A 23,393-nucleotide genomic window follows, 5' to 3' on the forward strand; every position below is an offset into this window, starting at 1 on the left:
GGCAGCAGAGGAGCAGGTGGACACTGGGCAGCAGAGGAGCAGGTGGACACTGGGCAGCAGAGGGCAGCAGAGGAGCAGGTGGACACTGGGCAGCAGAGGGCAGCAGAGGAGCAGGTGGACACTGGGCAGCAGAGGAGCAGGTGGACACTGGGCTGCAGAGGGCAGCAGAGGAGCAGGTGGACACTGGGCAGCAGAGGGCAGCAGAGGAGCAGGTGGACACTGGGCAGCAGAGGAGCAGGTGGTATAAAATCAAAATGTAAATTAAATTAAAACTCCGGAAAGAGGACTGTTTTGCAGAGTTTCTTTCTTGTGTTTCCTCTTTGAAGTTCCAGAGTGGCGAGCTTTGCAATGTGGTGCAGTCTTATCCAAACTGTGTCTCCTCAATGTGCTTCCCCAGCATAAATACATCCTCTGTTCCAATTTCACCTCGGACGATGTGTAGGACTGCTGACACCGTAGGAGCTTGAGTTTGCATTAATGAAGCTTGGCGGATCCCCCTTTCTGCAGCTCTCACCACCTTACAACAACAATAATAATAATAATAATGATAATATACATTATATATATGTAGTGACTAAATATATTTATATAGAAAAATATTGATAAGAACCGATCACATGTATGTAACGGATAGTGGATGACATGCTATTTGAACATCTAAAAATAAACACACATTCAAGGTTGTACTGGGAAGTCCATTATCCCGCTTATTCTACCATTGCTACACTATTTTTATATTTATGACTGAAGCAAAATTTACAGAATGAGGCTATTTCTTAACAGGTTTTGTAAAGTTACAAAGACAACTGTTGCTAGCTTTGCATGGCTAGTTGCTATGATTATTTGTCACGTCCATGGACTCGTGTTAAGTTTTATGTTTTAGGTGTTCAGTTCATGTCCAGGGGGGTATTCCTAGAAAGTAGCTAAAGTAAGCCAGGCTATAGCCGGTAAGCGTCACTTGAACTAGCGCCATCTCCCATTTAAGCCTCAAGTCGTTCCCCGAAGCCATTCCAGCTGCATCTCGTTGAAGCTAATTCAAGCGAGGCTTAAGCCCAATACAACATCATAGCACGATCACTGCCACTACTTTAGTTGCCAATGACATAATCTCTGCCCTGGATAACAAGAAGTCCTGTGCTGCTCTTTTTGTTGACCTTTCTAAGGCTCTTTTTGTTGACCTTTCTAAGGCTTTTGACTGTGTGAACCATGATCTTCTTTTGCAACGTCTTCAACATATTGGTTTTAGTGACATAACATTGAAGTGGTTTTTAAACTATTTATCTGGGAGAACCCAATGTGTAGCTGTTGACAGCAGTAGTTCAGACCTAGTGGAGGTCAAAATGGGTGTGCCTCAAGGGTCGATTTTGGGGCCTATTTTGTTCACCATTTATATAAATAACCTTTGTGTTGGTCTTGATTCAGCAAGGGTGCATCTCTATGCTGACGACACTGTTTTATATACATCTGCCCCCTCTGTAAAGACAGCAGTTGATAATCTTCAATCTGCTTTTAGCATTTTGCAGGCGTCTTTGCTTAGTCTGCGACTGGCTCTAAATGAAAAGAAAACAAAGTACATGGTTTTCACGCGTACCTGCTCATCATTACCTAATGTTGAAGTGTCCACTACAAATGGGACCTTGTTAGAAAGGGTTAAAACATATAAGTATTTAGGGATTTGGCTTGATGAGAAGTTAAATTATGAAACACATATTGCCCATCTTCTTAAAAAGCTTAGACCAAAATTGAGTTTTTATTTCCGCTTGAAAAAGTGCTTTCCTATTGCTGCCAGATTAAGATTGGTACAGAGTACATTTTTACCCATCCTAGACTATGGTGACATATTGTATATGCATGCCTCCACCTCTCTTTTAAAAAAGCTGGATGTAGTTTACCATGCAGCGCTGCGTTTCATCACTAATGCAAACATGAGAACACATCACTGCACACTATATGAAATGGTATCATGGACTTCACTACCACTCAGGAGAAAAATCCATTCACTCATTTTTATTGCGAAGGCATTGGTTGGTAAACTCCCATCATACATCAACTGTCTGTTGTCACGCCAAACCAGTTCCTATGGCACTAGGTCAGGAAATAAAATAATGTTAAATATTCCTACTGTACGTACTGTACTAGGCAAGACTTCTTTTAGTTCATATGCCCCATATGCTTGGAATAACCTCCAAAACATCTTAAACTTGGAATCTGTCCCCTCTATAGATGCTTTTAAAAATCTTTTAAATACAACTTTGGTAGAGGAGTGTCACTGTTTTTAGGTTATCAGTTTTATTGTTTGTTTTTTTATGTCATTCTGTGTCTTTTGTGGTCCCCTGTATTCCTGTCTGTTGTGTGTTTGCTTTTCTTTTCACTTTTTTTCCTTTTTTTAGTGCTTGCCTGTCTGGCTTACTAGCCTTTGTCTAATATTTGTTTGTCTTTATGTCTTATGCATGTGCATATGCCGTCTTGGCCAGGACTCCCTGTGAGAAGAGGTTTCACACCTCAATGGGACCTTCCTGGATAAATAAAGGTCAAATAAAATAAAATAAAATACGCACACGTCGCTGCTATTTACTCGGTCAGCGAGTGAAGTCAATAGAATGTCTATGTGTTCACGCGAGGCGAGGAGAGGAGAGTACAAGCGAGTACAAGCAGAGAGTCTCTATTATGAGGAGAGGGAAAACTGGCGGCTATTTCCGGGTGGTACTGCACTCTAGGGGCGCCAACGAAGCAGTGCAGAGCACACCGAACTCTATGGTAGTACTATGAAATCCACCTTAGATCCAGCCATTGCTTTTGATAGAATTTTTCATATTGTTTCATTTTAATTTTCCTAAAGGCAGGATAAATTATCCTTTCAAACGGCACTTGGTTTGATTTTTTAGACTCACTAGATTTGTTTAAAATACACATTTATTGTCAGTACTTCATCCCGAGTGACGTCACGCATGTGACATCACTTTACGGCATGGTCAGTCCTAGCGCTGAGCTAGCAGAGAGGGGTTAGCTCAAATAGTTACAGATTTCAGCACAGCCCTTTTACATACTCTCTGACTAGCCTCTGGTTTAGCTTTGGTTGTTGTTAGCGGCACCTGGTTAGCACTCTGGCACAGTGGACGAGTGCCGTAAAGCAGCCGGTCGTAATCAGCCGTGCGTTCTTCAGATTCCATTGGCTAGATGCTAGCGGATACTGACTCGCAAATGTCAGACCTGTAAGAAAACAGAAAGCTATAACTCCCAGGTTATTGTACTTTTGATATAAATCCACATCCCTCTGTCAGAAATCACAGTATTATTTTCAGGTTTCAGCCGCTAGCGGGGACATTTTTTGAGTTATTAGCGCCAGCCCTATGGAAAATGGTCATTCTGCACTCGCTCGCCAGCGCCCCCAGAGAAAATCAACTGAACTCCAGCCAAATTTTTTATAATGGGGCGAATAGGAAGTGGAACGGCTGTCTGTAAAAGGGCTGTGGTACAAGCGATGCGATGTGGGCGGATTCCGAGATGAACATATTTCAACTTCGAGCGACGCGAGTAAGCGAGTAAAAGCAAGTAGCCAATTAAAATGCAGAATACAGATTGTTGACAGGTGACGTTCCCCCAGTTTTCTCCAAACAGTGGCCACCCAACTTCTACACACCAAGTCAGCAAAAGCACCCAAGCGAGTGGCGAGTAGGCGAGTGAGCGAGTAGCGAGTAAATAGCAGCGACGTGTGCTTAGTGCGAGTGCACGAGCAACGTAAGAAGCCATGACGAGTGGATGGTGGAAAAACCGAGATCTGTGTGAAAATGAGAGCGAGAAGCGCTGTTATTTTTTCGGCAGCTGAACAAATAATGCTTATGGAGCTGAAAGAGGATTTTAAAAGTGTCATCACCAGAAATGGTAATACAGCTGCGATCAATAAAGCGAAGAAACGTCATGGCAAACAACTGCAGACAGACTAAATGCGTAAGTTATGAAAGTTTCATACCATTGTCAATTGTTAGACATTTATTTTACTGTCCTCATGTATTTATGCTCTCCTCTTTGTGTTATGTGTTTACATAAAGCATGCTGAATTGTCTCTGCATGAGATGTACTGCACAAACATACTGGCCCTGCTCACTTTATTAATAACCCAATAATCGACACGCATCATCATACTTTGTGATTATAATATCGTGAGTGTGAGACCCACATATTATTTTTTCACTGTTACATATCAACAGGAGCAATCTTAACAGCCAAAAGCGTACCTGGCAGCAAGTGAAGGTAAAGTGCAGGAACATATTTCAGAGTGTTAAGTTGCCTTTGAAGAAATGTGTTTGTCCAATAAAGAGAGATATGGAAGAAACTGAAAATAAAAAAGATCAAGCCAGAGATCATGAAACTGGAGAGGGATGTTAGTATAAATTCAGATAAAGGAGAATTTGGCGTTGTGAACTGTATTTAATTCTGTTTTCTCTCCACAGCTTGAGAAACATGTAATAGTAATTAAACAATTCAACTCAACTTGAACCCAAACCTGTCATTATTGTACGATTCATGCAACGTGTTAGAAATGTGTTTTTTACATTTATATTCACACTGGGGTGCCATGACCTAACGTGTGGAAAGTTATAAATCATCTCTGTCCATTCAGCGAGCATTAAAGAGAAACAAATAAAATCTTTTAAATTAATTTAAAAACAAGCAACAGTCTAGATAAATTAATTGATAGCGTGCAGATTTTATGCATAGACACATGAGAACAGAAATGTTTTTAACCTGGATTTAACCTGAAGTTTAATCTCCACTGGCAGTTTGTTCCATTTGTTTGCAGCATAACAGCTAAATGCTGCTTCTCCATGTTTAGTCTGGACTGGACCAGCTGACCTGAGTCCTTGGATCTAAGAGCTCTGCTGGCTTTATATTCTCTGAACATGTCACAGATTGTAAACCATCAGCAGGCTTTTAAAATCTATTCTGTGTCTGACTGGAAGCCAGCGTAAAGATTTTAAAGCTGCTGTGATGTGTTCAGATCTCTTAGTCCGGGTTAAAACTCCAGCAGCAGCGTTCTGGATGAGCTGCAGATGTTTAATGTTATTTTTGGGGGACTCAACGAAGAAAAGACTTGAGCCTGAAAAGTTGTCCACAAGACAAAATGTATAAAATATGAAGTATACTATTAATTTAAGATGGCTCTGTCAGAAGTCAGCCATGGTGCCTGAGAACTTTAAGCAATGAACCTGTATTAAATTGGGCCAAAGGTAATTTCTATCCGTGCCCTTGTTTTAGCATTAGCATGTGCATGTGCTTGCCCTTGTTCCTGGATCAGGATATGGCGTGAGGAGGTATGGCCAACATGCATAGCCTCTGTTCCCAAGCAGGACACCACTGAACTCTCCTGCAGAATAAGAGAAATGTTGGATGGATATACATGTGTTAAGACTTGGCAATTTGATGCAATATGTGCCTTATATGGCTATCTATAATAAAGTATGACGAGCACTTTAAATTCCTTAAGATGACCTCTACACCTGACCTCTCATTACATCACCAAAATTCTGCCTATGCTACACCTTACTTCAAAAGTACACTCCTTCGGGTAAGTAAAATTCTCGCGCCTTGTGCAAACCTCTGTGCCAGTGAGGATGCTCGGAAGATCCTCGAATCATGAACTGATCCCGGCCATTTAGCCTCAATGTTGGAAATGAAATGACCTCCATCACAGATCATCTGTATGCTCGGAGGATAGGAGTCAATGATGAGCTTTCACAGGGCATAAATGTAACATTGCTCAGCATTACTCAAAGGGGTTGATGTGGTATTTTTCAAAATGAGAAATCCAGTTCAGAGTCTATGGACAATTATCCCCAAGTGTACCTGTACATTTAGGATATGGAAAAATGTTTGGTTTACATAGTCAGCCTCCACGGGTCCAGCAGGGGCCTGGACAATGTGACAATGTTTAAATCCAGACTGAAAACAGTTCTATTGTGTGTGCTATCAAAGTGTTGGTTTGGGAGGATGAAAGCTTGATCTTTCCATGTTTTTCTTTCCAGCAGACGGGTCATCCTACAAATTATTGCCCATTGGACCACAACATAAAATGATCTGTTAAGATGTTATTGTTTTGTTTGAGAATGTACCCCAATTTTTTTGTTATCCCTTGTATAATAAATCTCTTCATACCAATATCCGTTCCAGTCGTTCATATGATGTTGATGTGATAATCATGCTCACAAACCTTTTGTCCTTAATTTCTTTTATTAGGCTCACATTACAGACTGGTAAGGCAGCTTATTTTCAGAAATAACAGCTTAAAGTGTCTGCTGTAAAGTGTGTGGTGCAAATATGGACAATAAGCAGTATGAATATAAACAGTATGAATATAAACGGGCAACAGTGCAATCATCGAGAACGAGATGACCGGAGCAGGAACAGCGGAGGTGCTGCATGGGCTCAGTGATGTTTTGGGGGAACAAGACACGACATGACATTATAGCATGCACTTTCATCCATTGTAAAAAATTAAAAAAAGGTGTTTCAGAATGCGGTAGTGGTGGCTGTGTGTACAATAGGTGCATGGCACATCAACTCTGTCTATCATGCGCTCAAACAGAGCTAAAAAGCGCTCCGTTTTCTGCTCGTGGCGCTTCTGTTCCTTCAGGCTCTCCTGTATCAGGTAAACCATTATGGCAGGGGTTCTCAACCTTTTGGAAGCGGGGCCCCCCCTAAGATGGTTCATTGCAGTTGGGGCCCCCCCTCCTCCCGACACCACCCCTCCCCCTTCACGGCCCCACCCCCACGAAAATACTCAAAATACTACCCCCTGGTAAATTTGAAATGAAACTAGTCAAACAATAGTCCAACTTCTTGCATTTTTGAGGAGGGGATTTTCGTGATTTTTTTTTTTTCCGATTTTTTTTTTTCCGATTTTTTAAATTTTTTTTCTCATCCTGTTGTCTACTCGTGCCCCCCCGGGAGAGTGTCCGCGCCCCCCAGGGGGGAGGGCCCCAACGGTTGAGAACCACTGCATTATGGGATTGGACTTCCTACTTCTTTTTGGGGATGGGGATGACTTTAGAAACAGATCTTCGTTTTCGGCGCTAAACCTGATCAGGCTCTTTGTTTGTGCTTGAGTCCCTGTGAATCAGTCACGTATATGAATACTTGTGATAATAGGTAGTGAAATGACGCTCATGTCACTCAAAAGGAACTTCTCTATGGTTAACCAACTACATTGCTTGTAAATACTCGTGTTACAATTTAAAAAACAACAACTCTGAGAAAAAGGTACGACAAATGCTTTCTAAAGACTTGGGCTTAGATGGAGCAAATATGGACATATGTGGGGTTCCTCAAGGAAGCTGCCTCGGACCTCTTTTATATTCAATCTTTACTAATGATATGCCATATGTACTCAGCAAGGCTGCATTGACTATGTTTGCTGATGATTCTACTCTTTATTATGCAGCCCCTACATATTCAGAACTTAATCAGGTTCTGTCTTGTGAGATCAGCAAATTATATAACTGGATCAAAACTAATAAACTTATTTTAAATATATCAAAAACAACGAGTATAATATTTGGTTCCAAATATAGATTATCACATAATCCTAAATTGAATATACAAGTAAATGGTAAGACTATACAGCAAGTAAAAAGGGTGAAGCTTCTCGGACTTTGGCTTGATTGCACATTGTCATGGTCTGATCACATCAATAAAGTCGTTGCCAAAATGGGCAGAGCTGTTGCCATAACGCGTAAATGTGCTCCATTCGTCAATTCACAGTTGTTTAGTCGTGTTGTTCGTACATTGGTTTTATGTAATTTAGATTACTGTTCAGTTGTATGGTCTGCTGCATCAAATTGTCTTCTTAGTAAACTACAGGTGGCTCAAAACAAGGCTGCAAGACTGGTTCTTGGTTGTTCATCAAGAACTAGTGTTGCAGTGATGCATGAACGTCTTGCTTGGCAGATGGTCAAGCATAGACTATCGGCTAATATATTAATATACTTTCACAGAATTATAAATACTCACACTCCTAAATTTCTTCATGATAACATAATTTATTGCTCAAATACACACTCACATTATACTAGAGGGGCAAGTAGTAGACAGATCACTTTACAACTGCCTAAGTCTGAATCCGTGAAGAGGACTGTTTTCTATCGGTCAGCTGTGCTATGGAATAATCTTCCAGTGGTGGTTCGTGAAATCAAAGGGAAAATTGTCTTTAAAAAGAGACTAAAAATATATTTGTTCTCATCTTGATGATGTAATATAGCAAGGTTATGTTAGGGCATAAATGAAGCGCATGTTGTTTTTCATTATTTTATTGTTTGTATTTTAATGTATACTTTCGGTATTGCTGTTTTTGTGCTTTGTACTAGCTGTCGTTTTGGCGTCAGCTAATGGGGGTCCTTTTAAATAAACAAATAAACAAATAAACTCTTTCGCAGCACCTTCACATGCATTGACCGATTACTCCATGTAAAATAGCGACTTTTTCCATGTGCGTTTATATAGGAAAACAACTACACATTGCCACCATGTTAAACTCACACAATACACCAGTTATCACAACCTAAAACGATTAAAACAGTTAAATTATGGCAAAAAAATAGAAGAACTTACATTTGTGTGGTGCTCTTGCTTCTGCCATTTTTAAAAAGACTCGCGATCTCCCGATAGTCGCGTTGTACTCTGGGAAATATATCATACCCCTTCAAACGGAGTCTGCCTGGCCGAAGCCCTCCGTTTCAAGGGCTACAACGGAGGGGTAGGGTTAAGGGGAAGGGCTTTGGAAGAGCATTGGGACAACACTACCCCTACACGTGAACGCGCAAAACGGAGGGGAAGGGGTAAGGGGTAGGGCCAAGGGGTGAATTGGGATTGGGCCTTACCATTAGCTCTAGAAGAGTTGCAAACGACGAGTGCTGGCATTGAACCTCCGAAGTACTTTATGCTTCTCATTGGTAGTGAATCGGCGAGTGAGATCCCTCTCAAAGGCAAGCTGCACCCAGGGCTGGACTGGCATCTGAAAAGGGCTATCCAAAGGTAGTTTCAAATGTTGTTTTGTCTGACCACGCAGTAGTTTTCCACTCTGCTTCAGTCCGTTTTAAATGAGCCGGTGATGCGTTTTCTCTGACAGAATTATGCCTCTTTTTAAAGCAGCTGCCCAAACATCACAGGCATCACATATTGATTTTGGCCAGTTACGTCTTTGAATCTTTTGATGGTATCATGTACAGTAGAGGATGGAATATTCAAAGTAATTATACTAAGAAAAAAAAAAAAGTTTCACCATTACTGTGTGAAAAAGAATAAGTCACACTTAAAGACAATATGCCATTTTTTAACAATATGAAACAATTTTCTGAGGTGGTATTGAGATGAATGAAACAGGCTATTGTTAAAATACGTGTTGGTTTAAGCACAGTGGCCCCTGTCTCAGCCCTGTTTTCACAGCTGTCTGTTGCAGACTATAATATAACACCAAGTATTTTTGATTTTTATGTAGATTTTCGATGGATTTCTGATTGATCTATAGGTGAAATTTTCAAGACTTTACATTCAAAACATGTCAGGATATCAGAGTGGGAGAATGTTTCAGCTCATTCCTCTTTAGAGAATACAGTAGCTTCATCTCTTGCATGTCGGTGTTTTTTTTTTCCTCACATGCACTGTGAGCTACAGGCCCTTCATTAACATTGATCTTGGATTAAGGTCAAGACACTGACTTGGCTGTTCAAAAACATTAACTTTATTTTTCTTTAAATAATCTCTGTTAAACGTCTCAAAAGCTTAGGGTCTCTGTTTTGCTGCATGTCATTCAGTTCACATTTTAGACGTCCCAAAATCCAGATGCAGCTTTATGGGCTCAAACTTTGAATCTATATACAAATTATGTTTCACAAAAAGGATAATGTTGGAGGGGAGTGAGACATTTATACAGCCATCTGACCTGTTTTCGGGATCTTTCTGCAGGATCCTTGTGGATCTTTAGCAAACTGTGAAGCGTTTGTCTCCTATGGCATAATTAAGAAGACCGTGGACTTTGTGCATATGAAATCTTGCAATTAGCAAGGGTGGCAAAAAACACAATGGTATAAATTGTCCAGTGGCACAGCCATAAAACGTTTATGGTGTAGCCAGGGTGAGCTAATTATTTTGATAGGGTTGGCAAAGAAGCTGATGTCTAATTACAGTGTTTTTCCTCTGTAACACAAAGCTGTAAGGTATATGATTCTTCTCAAAGTGCATACTATAACTACAGTTAGGGGTTGCTCAGCTCAGTTTTGGTTATCTTTTTGTCTATTTATCAATTAGTTTTACTGTGTGGTTTATGCAAGCTTTTTATTGTACTTTTTGTCTAATTATGAGGTCTAAATATGACAGCTTTTCCTCAGTTCTTTTACCTCTCGAGTTTAGTGTGTTTGTTTCAGAGCATAGTAGTCCTTTAGGGTGTTTATCCAATTGATATTTTTTACATTCCACATTTTCCGACATTTCGTTTGTAGAAAATGTGTTACACAAATATAGTCTGATTGACAAAACGTGATTTTCTGAATGCAACTCCTGTTCTAAAACTACATAACTGGTGCCCTGAAGGTCTTCACTTGCCACAGTTCCACCACTAGGTTGTGCTTGTGACCTACACTGGAGTCTTTGAGCAACCCTGTATTTTCCACAGGTGAACACCTGTGCTCCAATTCCTGGGATGCTAATTCCTCCCTCTGGGGTCCTCTGTGAGAACATGAACACTACACAGAGAAGATGAATAACTTGACTTGAAACCCAATTCTTTGTCTTTGTTTATTGCGGGGTTATTCTAAAGGCCAGGCCTTTTATTAGAGAATTTCTTACACCATCAAGAGCTGACAATAAGAAAAATCTGAGTTTTTATACTTTCCTGGGATATGATCTTGTTTATCATTGGTTTTAGATGAAATGCCAGAAAGACTAAGTCAGCTGATGCCGTAGCTCTTGATATTATGACTATCTGAGGGAGCGGGGACGAAATAAGCAAACTGTCCCGAATGACATGACTTGCATGATAAATATCAAAGTTAATAATATTTTTACAATTCAAACATATATTCTAATCTTCTATTTGTGGAACAGATCAATCAGCATATGGGAGATCCCATAAGAAGCTTTCCCATTGTCGATCTGCTGAAAAAAAAAAATAAATAAAAAACATTAATGTTTACAAAATATTTCTCTAAATATAATTTAAAAAATGTAAGTTAGGTCAATTGTTTTTCTTTAAATGACCTTGGGAGTGAGTGTGAGCGTGCACAGCTGTTTGTTTCATTTGTTTCTGTGTGGCCCTGTGATGGTCTGGCAACCCGTCCAAGGTGTACCATGTCTCTTCCCCAATGTCAGCTGAGATAGTCTCCAGCCTCCAGGGACCCTGCCTTGGAATAAGTGGGTATAGGAAATGGATGGAAGGATGGATGATGTAGTTTAGATCCGAAGACTGATCAACATAAACGTCTTAGTCTTGCTGGGATCTCTTCTGCAGCACAGCCCCAAAGAGGCCAACAGACCATAGAAACATAATTCAGAGCTGTGATGCATGCTTGTCTTCTTTACATCAGTTTATATTTCAACTTTAAGTACAGATGATGACTTTTTTTAACGTGGCCGATCAATAAATAACTGATATTTGTAAAATTGTCTCCTCAGTGATGTGAAATAACAATAATATTTTCACTGCTGTTATGATTTTCAACAACCATATCAACTGTTACATGTAAGAATGAAGCTGCTGTAAACTAAAACATTTACATCTAATATTCCTGTGGATGAACTACATGGGCAATCAAACTGATTGGGTATCAGCACTCATTAACCCTGCCAAAGGCAGCCTCATTTCTGCAAGTCATTTTATGATGTTCAGCTGATCATTAAGCCCTTTTAAAGGTTAAACACGAGAAAGACCACAAGTTAGGTATATGTAGCAGATACAGTGCGTTTACTTTGTCCAAGCAAACTGTTGCAGGCGGTGTTAGAGATTATCCACGGGACCACTTTAAACTGCACACTCCACAGAGCTGGGCTTTGCTAAAGAGGGGCCAAGAAAAATAAAGCCATTGCTTAAACATCAATAAAGCATCGAGTAGACTCTCCAAGGGCGTAAAATAATAAGGTAATCTGATGAGGTTTGTTTATTGTACACTGAAAGAGCAGAGCAAGAGTTTTTGTTGAAGAAGTTACAGGTTTGTCACAGGAAATTCAAATTAACGCTGTAAGCCTAAATCAACAGGATTTCTCACTTGTCAGTGAGATTGCGGTTATGTCTAGCTATTTAAAATGCATGAAAAGATATAAAACTGTCATATTCATTTATTCATAAACAGTTGAACGGCAACTTTCTCGGAATTTTACATGAAACACTTCACAATTGTTGATCAAGATACTCGAAAATTCGAAGATTTCTAAAGACTGAATCAATCTGTTTACTTTAAAACTCACAATCCCCCCCGTTTTTTTAGAATGAACAAACAGAGGGAAGGACATCTGTTCTCTTACACTCAGCTTGTCATTTATGGAGATAAGCATCAAGCCAGAGATCCCCTGAAGTTTTCAGTGACCTGAAAAAGAAGCGAGAAAAAAGTGGATGAAATATCAGTTTGGATAACTATTTCTGTTAGAGTTAACTGAATCACTGTTTCATTTATTTTCTTTGCTAACTTTACCAATGAGTTATTACCTGACAACGTCAGTCATTGCTTGCCACAATGTTTTCATCTGGTAAGGAATCCCGTGTTTATCACATAATGCACGGACCTGCGGGGCCACCAGGTGGTAGTTGTGACGCGGCATCGTGGGAAACAAACTTAGGAAAGAGAACTTGGTTAAGAGGCTTAAAGCACTTTGAAAAATTAGATGCTCCATGTTTTTGTTCTTTAGTAACTGATTCTGCACACTGAAGAAGGCATTATCCTCATTTGTATTATCCATATTGGATATCAGTGATCGACTTCTATTAGAAATGAAAATTAATCTACTGATTCATTTTCTGATTCAGACTGATTCAGACAAAGCTCAGCTCAGGGCGTGTGTGGTTTGAGCTCTCTGCTCTTCATTTTGGAGACCCATGACTGTATAACCAGTTTCAGTGGCACATCATCAAGTTTGTTGATGAGGCTAATATTTACTCAAAAGCAAAAATGATGAAACTACACTCAGGATGGAGACTGAGGGGCTAGTAGCATGATGTAACAAAAGCAGTATTTTCCTGTCAACAAGTGGATGGTCATAGATTTGAGAAGGGCCTGTGCTGAGCACTGCTGCATGAAGACCTGACCTCATCCACCAACGTCACAGCTATTGTGAAGAAGGTGCAACAACGGCTACACAAGTAGGTCACGCTTCCCATCTCAGCACTGACCACCTTCTGAAGGGCCGACATTGAGAGTGCTCTGACCTGCTGCTTCTGTCACGCCACAGGACTTATGTTTTAAGTTTTAGGTTATGTTTTGGTTCTTAGATCATGTCTTAGTTTTACAGTCCATGTTTAGTTTTTAGTTTTGCCATGTTTTAGTTTCCCTTCACTTACCAGTTCATTAGTTCACTCACTTCACCTGTTTTTTCCCCTCAGCTGCACTCACTCTCCAATAGATCTCAGTCCCTATTTAGTTTCCAGTCTCCCCTCTCAGTTTGCCGGAACTTTGCCATACATGCCTTACTTACCTTACCTGACTGCCTTGTTTCCCTTGTTACCTGTTATTCCCATGATCTTCGTCCCCTTCACTAAGCTAAGTATTTATTTATCTATGCCATGCCAAGTTCTTTGTTTATTTAGTCATAGTTTGTTTTTTTAATCCGGCTTAGCCGCGCCTTTCGTTTGAACGTTGTTTTGTTTTTTGTATAATAAATCCAGTTTTCCTTTCATAAGTCCGTGTCCTACCTTCACCCTCCCCACCCCAACCTGACAGCTTCATGGTGTGGTTAGGAACTTGTTCAGTGTCTGAACGAAAACAACAGAACAGGCTTGTGAAAACAGTGGATAACCCCATCACCTCCATGCATTATTGTATGAATGTTTCTATCTATTTTATATGTGATGTTTTATGAATTCTTTCTTATTTGAATGATTTATCTACATTCTTTTTTGTGTCAAAGAGACATTTTCATTCACGACTGTGGTTCAATATAGAGGAAGCTTACAGAAGATAAAAAAAAATCACTGCAATCCTAAAATACAAACAGAGTTCTCAGTCTCAGCTCTGCAAACATAAGATGGCCTGCAAGTTTCTACATATAGATCATGAAGTGTTTTGCAGTTACCAAATTTATTTTTACTTTTTCACGAGATTTTGTTTTCTTTATACCACCAAAACCACTGGATGGCTGGATAGCTACTTTTAAGAAACAATCGTTTGTCTTACTGGTGTTCAATTTGAAAGTTGAGGTGTCCACTGAACCAGTCGTTGAAGGAGGATTGCTCAACGTTACACGTGGCTTGCAACTGAAACAGAAGTTGAGACAAACATAAACAGTAGCTGAGTTCAAACGTTCATCTTTAACTTTCACAGGATGGAGACTATCCCTCCAATTATACTATACAAGTTTTGTTTTATCAAATAAAAACTAAGGATAATGTTGGAAATATCATAACCTGAATCAAACCAACATTTGTAGTTTTGGTCCATCCCTCTGGATGGAACTGAAATAAAATCTAAAGATCTCAAAGACAATCTTCTATGAAAAGCAAGTTGAAAACTTTGCTAATGAAATGCAAGATTATTTTCATGGAAAAAAATACATAACTATATCAATTTTTGTAGTTATGTAATTTTGATTAACAGATGAGTCTTTGGGAACTTAATTGAAGTCATAGCAGAATGTTTAAAGGTCCACTAAGTTAAATAAACAAAATTTAACAGTGATCTAGTTGTGTTTTCATGTGTCCAGATAGATACCTTACATTTCTGATAGTGATTTTTACGAAAATGTACTAATATCTGGAAAACGGTATTTCATCCGTTATCAGGTCCAAAAGCTCCACCCTTCAAAAAATAAACGCGCGGGGTTACCAAGGTTACTTATGATGACGTACATTTCAGAATAACAAAGCGGGGCAGGTAGCAAGTAATTTGAGTTGGTAGTCCGTATAGTAGATCGTAGGTTATTACAAAAGACAGTTTTCGTTTACAGTTTTCGTCGCTAGTATCTAAACAGGCCACCAAACTGGGTCCCGGCGAGCCCGAAACACCGCTGGAAGCGGCCGCCACGGGAGGATCGGTGCCGTGATCTCTCGGCGGGACGCCGGCTGCAGGCGCTCCGCAGCTCGGCCGCGGCTCCGTTTCAGCTGATGACAACGTTCATAAACGAAATGAGATGGTTTATAGAGAGCCAACACTACTCCGTTTATTGACACTGTTTCAACATGTATTTATTTCCCTTCCCGATATATGAGCGATATTGACACGACATTGAAATGTGGTTGTAGCCTACCAATTGATGTGCCCCAAACGAGCGCCAACTCCTCCCGCAGCCTCCCCGTCCATATCCACCTGTTCCCCAGCCTCCTGCGCTGGTGGTTCAAATAAATACGGTTGGACACCTCGTGGAATAAACGGTTCATCTTCACTGCTGGAACTGCTGTCGTCCATTGTATTGAGCTCAATCCAGAGATACTGAATTATACGTAAGTATTTCGATCAGTATCAATCACAACAGCGCGTTGTTCAGGTAGGCGCACAGGCTAGTTCTGCGTTGTCTTCTGAAATGTACGTCATGACCAGTTGTCCAATCAGAAAGACGTATTTTATAACTTCACTAAAAATTACGATTTTGACAAGTACAACTTTCTCACTTTACTCAAAGTTTGAGTTTGTGTATTTTAGGTAACAATAGACGTATAAGGAACTTTAACTTTGTTAATTTAGTGGACCTTTAAAGAGTTCATGTTTTGTATTTTCACTGGTTCACAATGTCATTCTGGGAGTTTAAAAATTCTGGCTATGCAACAATTCTGAGCTACAAACAATGTGTCTTTAGCGGATCGTGATAAAATACTTGGATGTTCACAGAGTTTTGAAAATGTGTAACTTTTAAACACAAAATGCTGGGAAAACTCACAAAAGCATAACAAGATTTTTTCAAGTTCTCATAACCTCTGCAGTTTTTGGCATATTCAGCAACTGCAAGTAAAAAAAATATTATGTAGTACACCAGGCACCTGCATGGTCAGCCAGTCTTTGTGCCTCTCATGATCAATCTCCATCGGAAGATGGTTCATCTGAGTCACCCACACAAACCAGTGACTCTCCAAAAACCTGTCAAATAAAAAAGAACAAACTATGACTCAACATGGAGTAAAAGTGTGTGGAGAATAAAAACATAACATCACTTTGTAAGGGGTATTTTATTACAGGCTTTTATATCAATAATAATTAATTGGCATCAGTAAAATTCTCAGTAATAAGACCAACATAAACATTTGAAAATACCTTTAACTCTTGTATCTTTCTATCTGCTGTCTTATTTCTATCACAAAACATGTATTTATGTTAACTTTCTTTCTTTTGGAACATTTACCTGACAAACACGATAAGCGCCAGGGAGCCAAACCAGCCATACAGGGGTACGTAACAGGAGAGGTAGCGAAGGTAATATGACACGTACCACGCCAGATCCTTCAAAAAAAGAGGTTAATACCATTACAAAATCTTTTTTATTAAGAAAAGTCGAGACTCACTCTCCTGTTTTTAGGATGATGCATTCTATACTATGCTAAATTAATGTCTAACAGAAAAATCTTTCTGTAAACTGGACGGTACCACACAGACAGGCATCTTACCACCCAGTCGCGACGGGAAATCATGGTTTTCAATAACTGAATGTTGAAGAAAATCGGAATAAGCAGTGGTGGTCCCACTAAAATATAAAGAAAATGCTGTCATATCCTGGAAAGCTGTCATATACATTATGTCTTGTCGATCCCTTTAAACAAACATACCGAGAAAGAAGTATTGGTGCTGGTGATTATAGGGCAAGAATTTGATCTTTTTTGTTCCATACTGTAACAAGAGGAGTACAGGAAGAGTTAGGTGAGCAGCTTAACTGTTTAAGAATGTGTAACAATCAGAAAGTCTGCTTTAAAGCAGCTTGCCTCCACCGGTTGAGTTCCTCCAAGCACAAAGATGTTCAACATGTTGATATCTGGGTCCTTCATAATGATGTTGGGTTTGGCGTGATGTTGGAAATGTCGATGATTCCACCAGTTGGCTGAAGCTCCCTGTGAAAACAGTCTTTCAATAACTGTGTACCCTTGAAAAAAAGACTTAAAATCCAAGCAGATTACCTTTAAATGTCCGATGACTAACTTGTGTATCAGGTGATTCCACCGAGACTTCTTGAAGACAGAGAGATGGCCAAAGTCATGCTGCAACCATCCAGCCTGCGACTAAAGAGGAACAGGGTCGATTTTGTGTGGTGACATCCCTTTTAACAACAACAGATATTTATTTTCAAATTACCTGAGCAGTTGCCAGCAACACTGAACACAGAAGCGTCAGTGTCCAGCTGGTCCCCCAGAACCAGACAATCAGCCATGCGAGGGCCTCCAGCAGCAGGATGTGACCCAGATGGAGGCAGAAGAACAACGGCTTAGCTTGAAAATGACCCTCCTTCTCTGCCTGCTCTCGTAAAGTCTTAAAGTCCTGAATGATTGCTGCCTGAAGAAAGAGAAGAAGAAAAACGGTCCTTTAGCAGAATGATGATGCAGTGACGTAACATTTTTCAAATGTCAACTCAATAAGATTGATGAATAACCAAACTGGTCAGCCTATAGTCTAACCTACACCTCTGACTTGAGTTCAGAGTCTTACTTTTTTGTTGTGGTCCTGGCTGGACTCTGTCGCTGCCAACTCCCCGATCAACAGAGGCTTCAGAAACTTTTGCACAAACTTTTGGTCAGGATGAAAAGCAGAGAACACCTCCTGGAAAAGAAAAATGGTAACAACTTTAAATGATACACCAAACAGGAACGTATACAGAAATGCAAAAACGTTCTCATATATATTGCAACACTTTTGATAAAAACACACGTTATAGTTTGGACTATAACAGAAAAAAGTATCCTCTGTAAGGTAAGTTTATCATTAGAGCACATTTCATACTCAGAGACATCTCAAAGTGTTTTGCATCAAGCTGGAAAAGTATTGAAGTCCTGGAAGGCAGATGAAGACAAAAACTCAGCAAATCTGACTGCAAACATCTTCAGACATGATCTTCCAAAGTTTATTTTCAATTCTTGAACAGAAAGCAGTTTTTATCCGATAACGATGCAGATTGTTTCACTCACTCTGAACCACTTTGGATCGGTCCACTCTACATTCTCATATTATATGCATGCGCATCTTAGATAATAAAAGTCCTGCTACGAACAGCAGAGTTTCAATGCAATGAAATTCAGAGAGGTTTTTACCTCACTATGTGCAGCAAGTCTTAAGTGGGACGGCTTCATGATGTAACGTGTTTGATGTGCATGTTTTCCCTCTTGTGGTCAAAGTGAGGAAATGCATTTAGATTTGGATGGATGAAAACTTCATTGCAGCAATCAGGAAGGTTACTTTTAGCACAATTCTTATCCAGTTTCATGTATTTGCATGTGGAGATACATGACTCAATGGTACTTATATTACGAAAGGGGAAGTAGGAGGTTTTTTCCGACCATGCAAGTTGTAAAAGATGTTGTTAAAAGACATATGAAACACTATTCTAAATAATTATGTAGTTTGTTGCTACTTTGTTGGGGGGGGGGGGGCTCCGATCCAGGTTTGGATTTGAGTGCCTTGGAGGAGAGGGTGGCTGGCCTGATCGGAGCTACGTCTTTTTTCCTTGAATAACAGAATGCTTACCAAAAGTCAGAATCGCTGAATAAGTTCCTCTCTCCTCCTGTGCGCTCTTGGCTGTGCAGGCTGGTGGTAGGGATCTCTGGGTATGGGGTCCTCTGGATGTACATCTGGAAATGGCACTCCGCATGCAATAATAATATTGCATACCTTATCGGGCGTATATAGAAGGGTTCCCCCCGCAGCCGAGAGACAGATCCACCTGCCCTTTAGGAGCCCTGTACACCTCTCCACAGTGGCAAGCGTACTATGCGCAGTGTTAAAGCGCCTCTCCTGTACGGCTCATAAGCCACTCATCATTTTCCCGAAAGAAATCCTTTCGGTCCCGGAACACTCTCTCGCGCCTGATGCGCACGTTCAGGTCCTCTAACAAAGCCAGATCTGCCATCGTTTTGCCATTACCGCGCCGCTAGAATCACAATTACGAATCCAATTACGGAGTTGTACTTGTTTAATTTTTTTATTTAATTTGCGTTTATGTTTATATTTATGTTGAAGTCAAATAAAACATGGGCCTTCTTTGAAGTGATAAGTCTGTCATTTTAACCTAGGGATTTGTTGCAACTCATGAGGCACGCACTAGTGACGCTGCAGTTTATGTATGCTATAGTCACCGCAAGTCAAAATGGAAAAGTGCGCACACGGCCTCAGACCTGTCGTGGCGATTTCGTCTTTCCTGCGCTCACGATGGATTTGATAAATGCCAACCTTTGCGCAGAAAAGAACGTACACACGACCTACGCACGTTTTCGTCTTACGCAAGTTTGATAAATGAGGGCCAATGTGTTTTTCCATATTTTGGTTGGAGATAGGACCAATCTTAAAAATAACAATAAGAATTTGAAATAAAGGCCTGTGTTTAATAAAGGCCTAAAAAGTATATCCTAAAAATCCATACTGAAGATACATGTCTATTTCTTTAATCTATTAATTTTCTTATTTTCGCCCGTTTTACAAAACTAACTCCGAGACTTTAGTCATTTTCATCAAAATGACATTCTAACTTTTCAGAAGATGACCGTATTCTTACCAATAGACAATGCATTTGCATCTTATCTCGCACTTTAATGGCAGAAGTTGAAATATATATATATATATCACATACACATTTCTTTAAAAATTTAAAAATTCAAGTTGTTGTTTTAATGGATAGTGAGAATCGAGATACAGATATCTGAAATTTTATCATTTCTTGTCAAAATAAACATTCCATATATTGTCAACTATATTAGTTGTATCCACAGTAATCATTGTCCCAACAAATTAAGTCGCTTTTGCTTTTGTCAAATTTATTTTTGAGCTTTGAAGGCTCCGAAGTCTTTACTCTCCAGAGAAAGAGAAAGGACTAAGCCTTGACACTTGATGTGCGTACCAATTTATAATACTATTAATACCATCTACAATAGATCGCCATTCTGGTAACCTAAAGGTATTCACTTAAAGCCAGTCTTAAAGGGGAACTCTGGTATTTTTGAAGCGCAATCCCATTGCTAGAGGTTGTCAAATACTGACAGTAGGACACAGACTGGTGGAAATCGGCGCTCCCTGTGCGGAGATTGCGCTGTTTGCGCAGCCTGTCTTGCTAACCAAATACATGGTGGCCAATGGGCAATAATAAACCTTCCAGTAAAACAACAACTTGCACACTGCAGAAACGTCACACCACTTTATAAACCATCCGACAATTAAAGGATAAGACCGTTTTTTTGACATTGGGCCCTTGATTTCACATTATAACATGATGTTCTACTCACCCCTGCTTGTTGTTGGTCATTTGGAGCTGTTCCGAAGATATTCGCGAGGCGTCTGGCTGCTCTCTTGAGATATTCGGCCATGAAACGGTTTCCTATGGGCAAGCTTATACAGGCACAAACTATGCTGTTTATAATTTATTAATTACTGTACACTAGCACTGATAACGTGGAGGTGCGTCGCTTACTTAAAAAAATCCGGGTTACTGTAATTTAGATTTTTTTTTTTGTCGTAAAGTGGGTGTTACTGACGTCCTCGTGGTGCTACTGCCACAGACAGCCCACAGACCTGCTGCCTATTTATTCATTCGGCTAAAATTCAAAATTACAGTAACCCGGATTTTTTTAAGTAAGCGACGCACCTCCACGTTATCAGTGCTAGTGTAGAGTAATTAATAAATTATAAACAGCATAGTTTGTGCCTGTATGAGCTTGCCCATAGGAAACCGTTTCACGGCCGAATATCTCAAGAGAGCAGCCAGACGCCTCTCGAATATCTTCGGAACAGCTCCAAATGACCAACAACAAGCAGGGGTGAGTAGAACATCATGTTATAATGTGAAATCAAGGGCCCAATGTCAAAAAACCTGTCTTATCCTTTAAGTCACAAGCCTTACCATCAAAACCATATGCATGGTTCTCACATTACTGGCATGGGGACGTTACAAAACAACTTTATAAACAGCATGTAACTCACCGGTTAGTTGGTATTGAAATACTCTTCACACCCCCATTGCAACCAATTAATTAAAAGTTTTGACACAAATATGAACATTTTTAGTGGCCTCTAGAACGTACAATCTAGGAAAAACACTATCCAATCATTGTGAACGGACCGTTCACAGTGATTGGATTATGATGCCGTCTATCAAACTGCAATCTGCTCCTCGCTTCTCCCCCTTCCCCCTGTGCGCGTACCCTGCTCCGAATTACGCGTCCAGACACTCTGTCCAGACAGTGTTGCCAAAAAAAAAAAAAAAACAACAAGTCGCTATTGGCTCTCTGAAAAGTCGCTAGAAGTCGCTAGATTGCGTCATAACTGACGTAACCACGCCCATATTATATATTTTCGCTCCTACCCGAGCCGAAATCAGCCGGCCTGAAGCTGATTTCAGCTCTAAACTCTGTAAACTTTAGCAACATTTGAAACTTTCCAGACCAGAAAGTAGTCGTTTAGATCCCCAACGTGTTAAAAACCTGCCAAAATACCGGCTATTTACAATTTTGTTCCGACGAATTCGGCGCTACTAAAGCTAGCCGCAGTGACCAACGCACTTCCGGTTATTTTGACAAAATAAAATACCTGTTGCCTTTTATCATAGGGAAAGCCATTACGATAAAAAGGTCATTTTGTTTTGAAAACAGGAAGTGAACCTACCCTCGTTGTAGCTAGCTTGAAACTGCCGTTTTGATGGAAATGACGGTATGCCGGGTTGCCGCCGTCCTGCAGTGCTTCTGTCTCGGCTTGTATGGTGTCGCGGGGCAACTGATTTGTCACTCACATTTTGAGCCCGAAAGTTGCTAAATCGCTAGATTATTTTTTTGTCGCCAGAAATGGCCAAAAGTCGCCAAATCTAGCGACAAAGTCGCTAAATTGGCAACACTGCGTCCAGAAGCTTGGCAGGAAGCTAAATTAGAGCCAGCTTGGCTAGCGCATATACTAAATGCCCTTCAAAACCTACTCAACCACTGCCATTTATTGTAGGATATAAACACCGCCACAGCAAATAGTAGTTTTGTTCTCAGTAAACACTCTGATAGATTTATTCAAAGAGGAAAAATATTTACCGTGGCATCCTCCCCAGCGTAGTGGCCGATGACCCGAAACCCTCCTGGATGCCTTTTGGCCCACTGAGAGACATTGTAAACCTTTCGATTGACCACCAGCCATTGATCATTCTTGCTGCAGTGCTTCTCCACCTCCTCCCAGGTGTAAACACCTGCACCTCTCCCACTGGGCTCCGTCTGCTGACCTCCACCTCCCATCGTCACTTCTATTAATCCACCTGCACACTAAAGGACCAGTCTGGAGCAAAGATGTGGGGGGAAAAAAGGAAAAAGCTCTTCAAACAGCGCACAGACAGGGCAGCTCTCAGAAACTGAGGCTGCTCTCTAAAGTTGAACGTGGTTGAACTAAAACAGAGGGGTACGAAAACCAGGACAACTATTAACCGGCTGTTGGAGCAGTTGGTGAAGCGTTGCTGAATTTGTGTCGAATCTGCCCTTAATAATCTGCACACAGATGAACTGAACCGAGGAAATGTTAAGATCAGCGAGCTTTCATTAAAGTTTCAGTAAAAAAAAAAGAAGAAAGAAAGAAATTAGTCTCTCATAATACGGTCCGTTTTGATTGTGAAAAAAAAGAGCACGAGCCATCGGGCCACAACATGAAGATGGGAAATAATACCAACTCACAGCATCCAGATTGGGCCTCCTCTGCCGGGGCTCCCGTTACATCAGTGGACCGCTTCACGACTGCTCCAGATCGGTACAGATGCTTTTAAAAAGCAAGTACAGTATCATGAAGCCAACCTCCGATTCTCTTTCATGATAGGCTGGGTTCATCGCCCCCCTCCATCCGAACTTCGGAGCAAATCTTTCGAGGGTTTCTGGCCAATCGCTGAACAGCAGGCCTTTTTTTTTTTTTGAACCGCTGCCAATGCGATATGGGTCAAGATGTTTATCTGACTATTAAAGAGTCACCTCAGCCACCAAATGCAGAACAATCAGCCGGAGCACGCTGGTCTTGCCTTTTGAACGGCTGTGGTGATGCTGGCAGGTTTGCAGATAAATAGGTCAC

General features: G+C 40.5%; 1 protein-coding gene across 3 annotated transcripts; it reads right to left on the reverse strand.

Annotated features, from left to right (window-relative positions):
- Positions 1–495: 495 nt before the first annotated feature.
- On the reverse strand, positions 496–23,128 carry LOC142384060 (acyl-CoA Delta-6 desaturase-like). 3 transcript variants are annotated; one of them, XM_075469987.1, is made up of 13 exons: positions 23,009–23,128; positions 22,382–22,619; positions 17,817–17,927; positions 17,466–17,663; positions 17,291–17,392; positions 17,099–17,224; positions 16,946–17,006; positions 16,787–16,863; positions 16,525–16,622; positions 16,166–16,262; positions 14,370–14,449; positions 11,248–11,390; positions 11,055–11,142 (listed from the first exon to the last, which is right to left on the reverse strand). In XM_075469987.1, the coding sequence occupies exons 2-13, from the start codon at positions 22,577–22,579 to the stop codon at positions 11,096–11,098; spliced, it is 1,338 nt and encodes a 445-aa protein (XP_075326102.1). In that variant the 5' UTR covers positions 22,580–22,619; positions 23,009–23,128; the 3' UTR covers positions 11,055–11,095. The 3 variants fall into 3 exon arrangements, with proteins under 3 accessions (XP_075326104.1, XP_075326102.1, XP_075326103.1); XM_075469988.1 differs by lacking the exons at positions 11,055–11,142; positions 11,248–11,390 and adding exons at positions 12,129–12,569; positions 12,689–12,814 and having other exon boundaries at positions 23,009–23,124; XM_075469989.1 differs by lacking the exons at positions 11,055–11,142; positions 11,248–11,390 and adding an exon at positions 496–517 and having other exon boundaries at positions 23,009–23,123.
- Positions 23,129–23,393: the final 265 nt, after the last annotated feature.

Source organism: Odontesthes bonariensis, chromosome 7, assembly GCF_027942865.1.
Source record: "Odontesthes bonariensis isolate fOdoBon6 chromosome 7, fOdoBon6.hap1, whole genome shotgun sequence".
Classification (NCBI taxonomy): Eukaryota; Metazoa; Chordata; class Actinopteri; order Atheriniformes; family Atherinopsidae; genus Odontesthes; species Odontesthes bonariensis.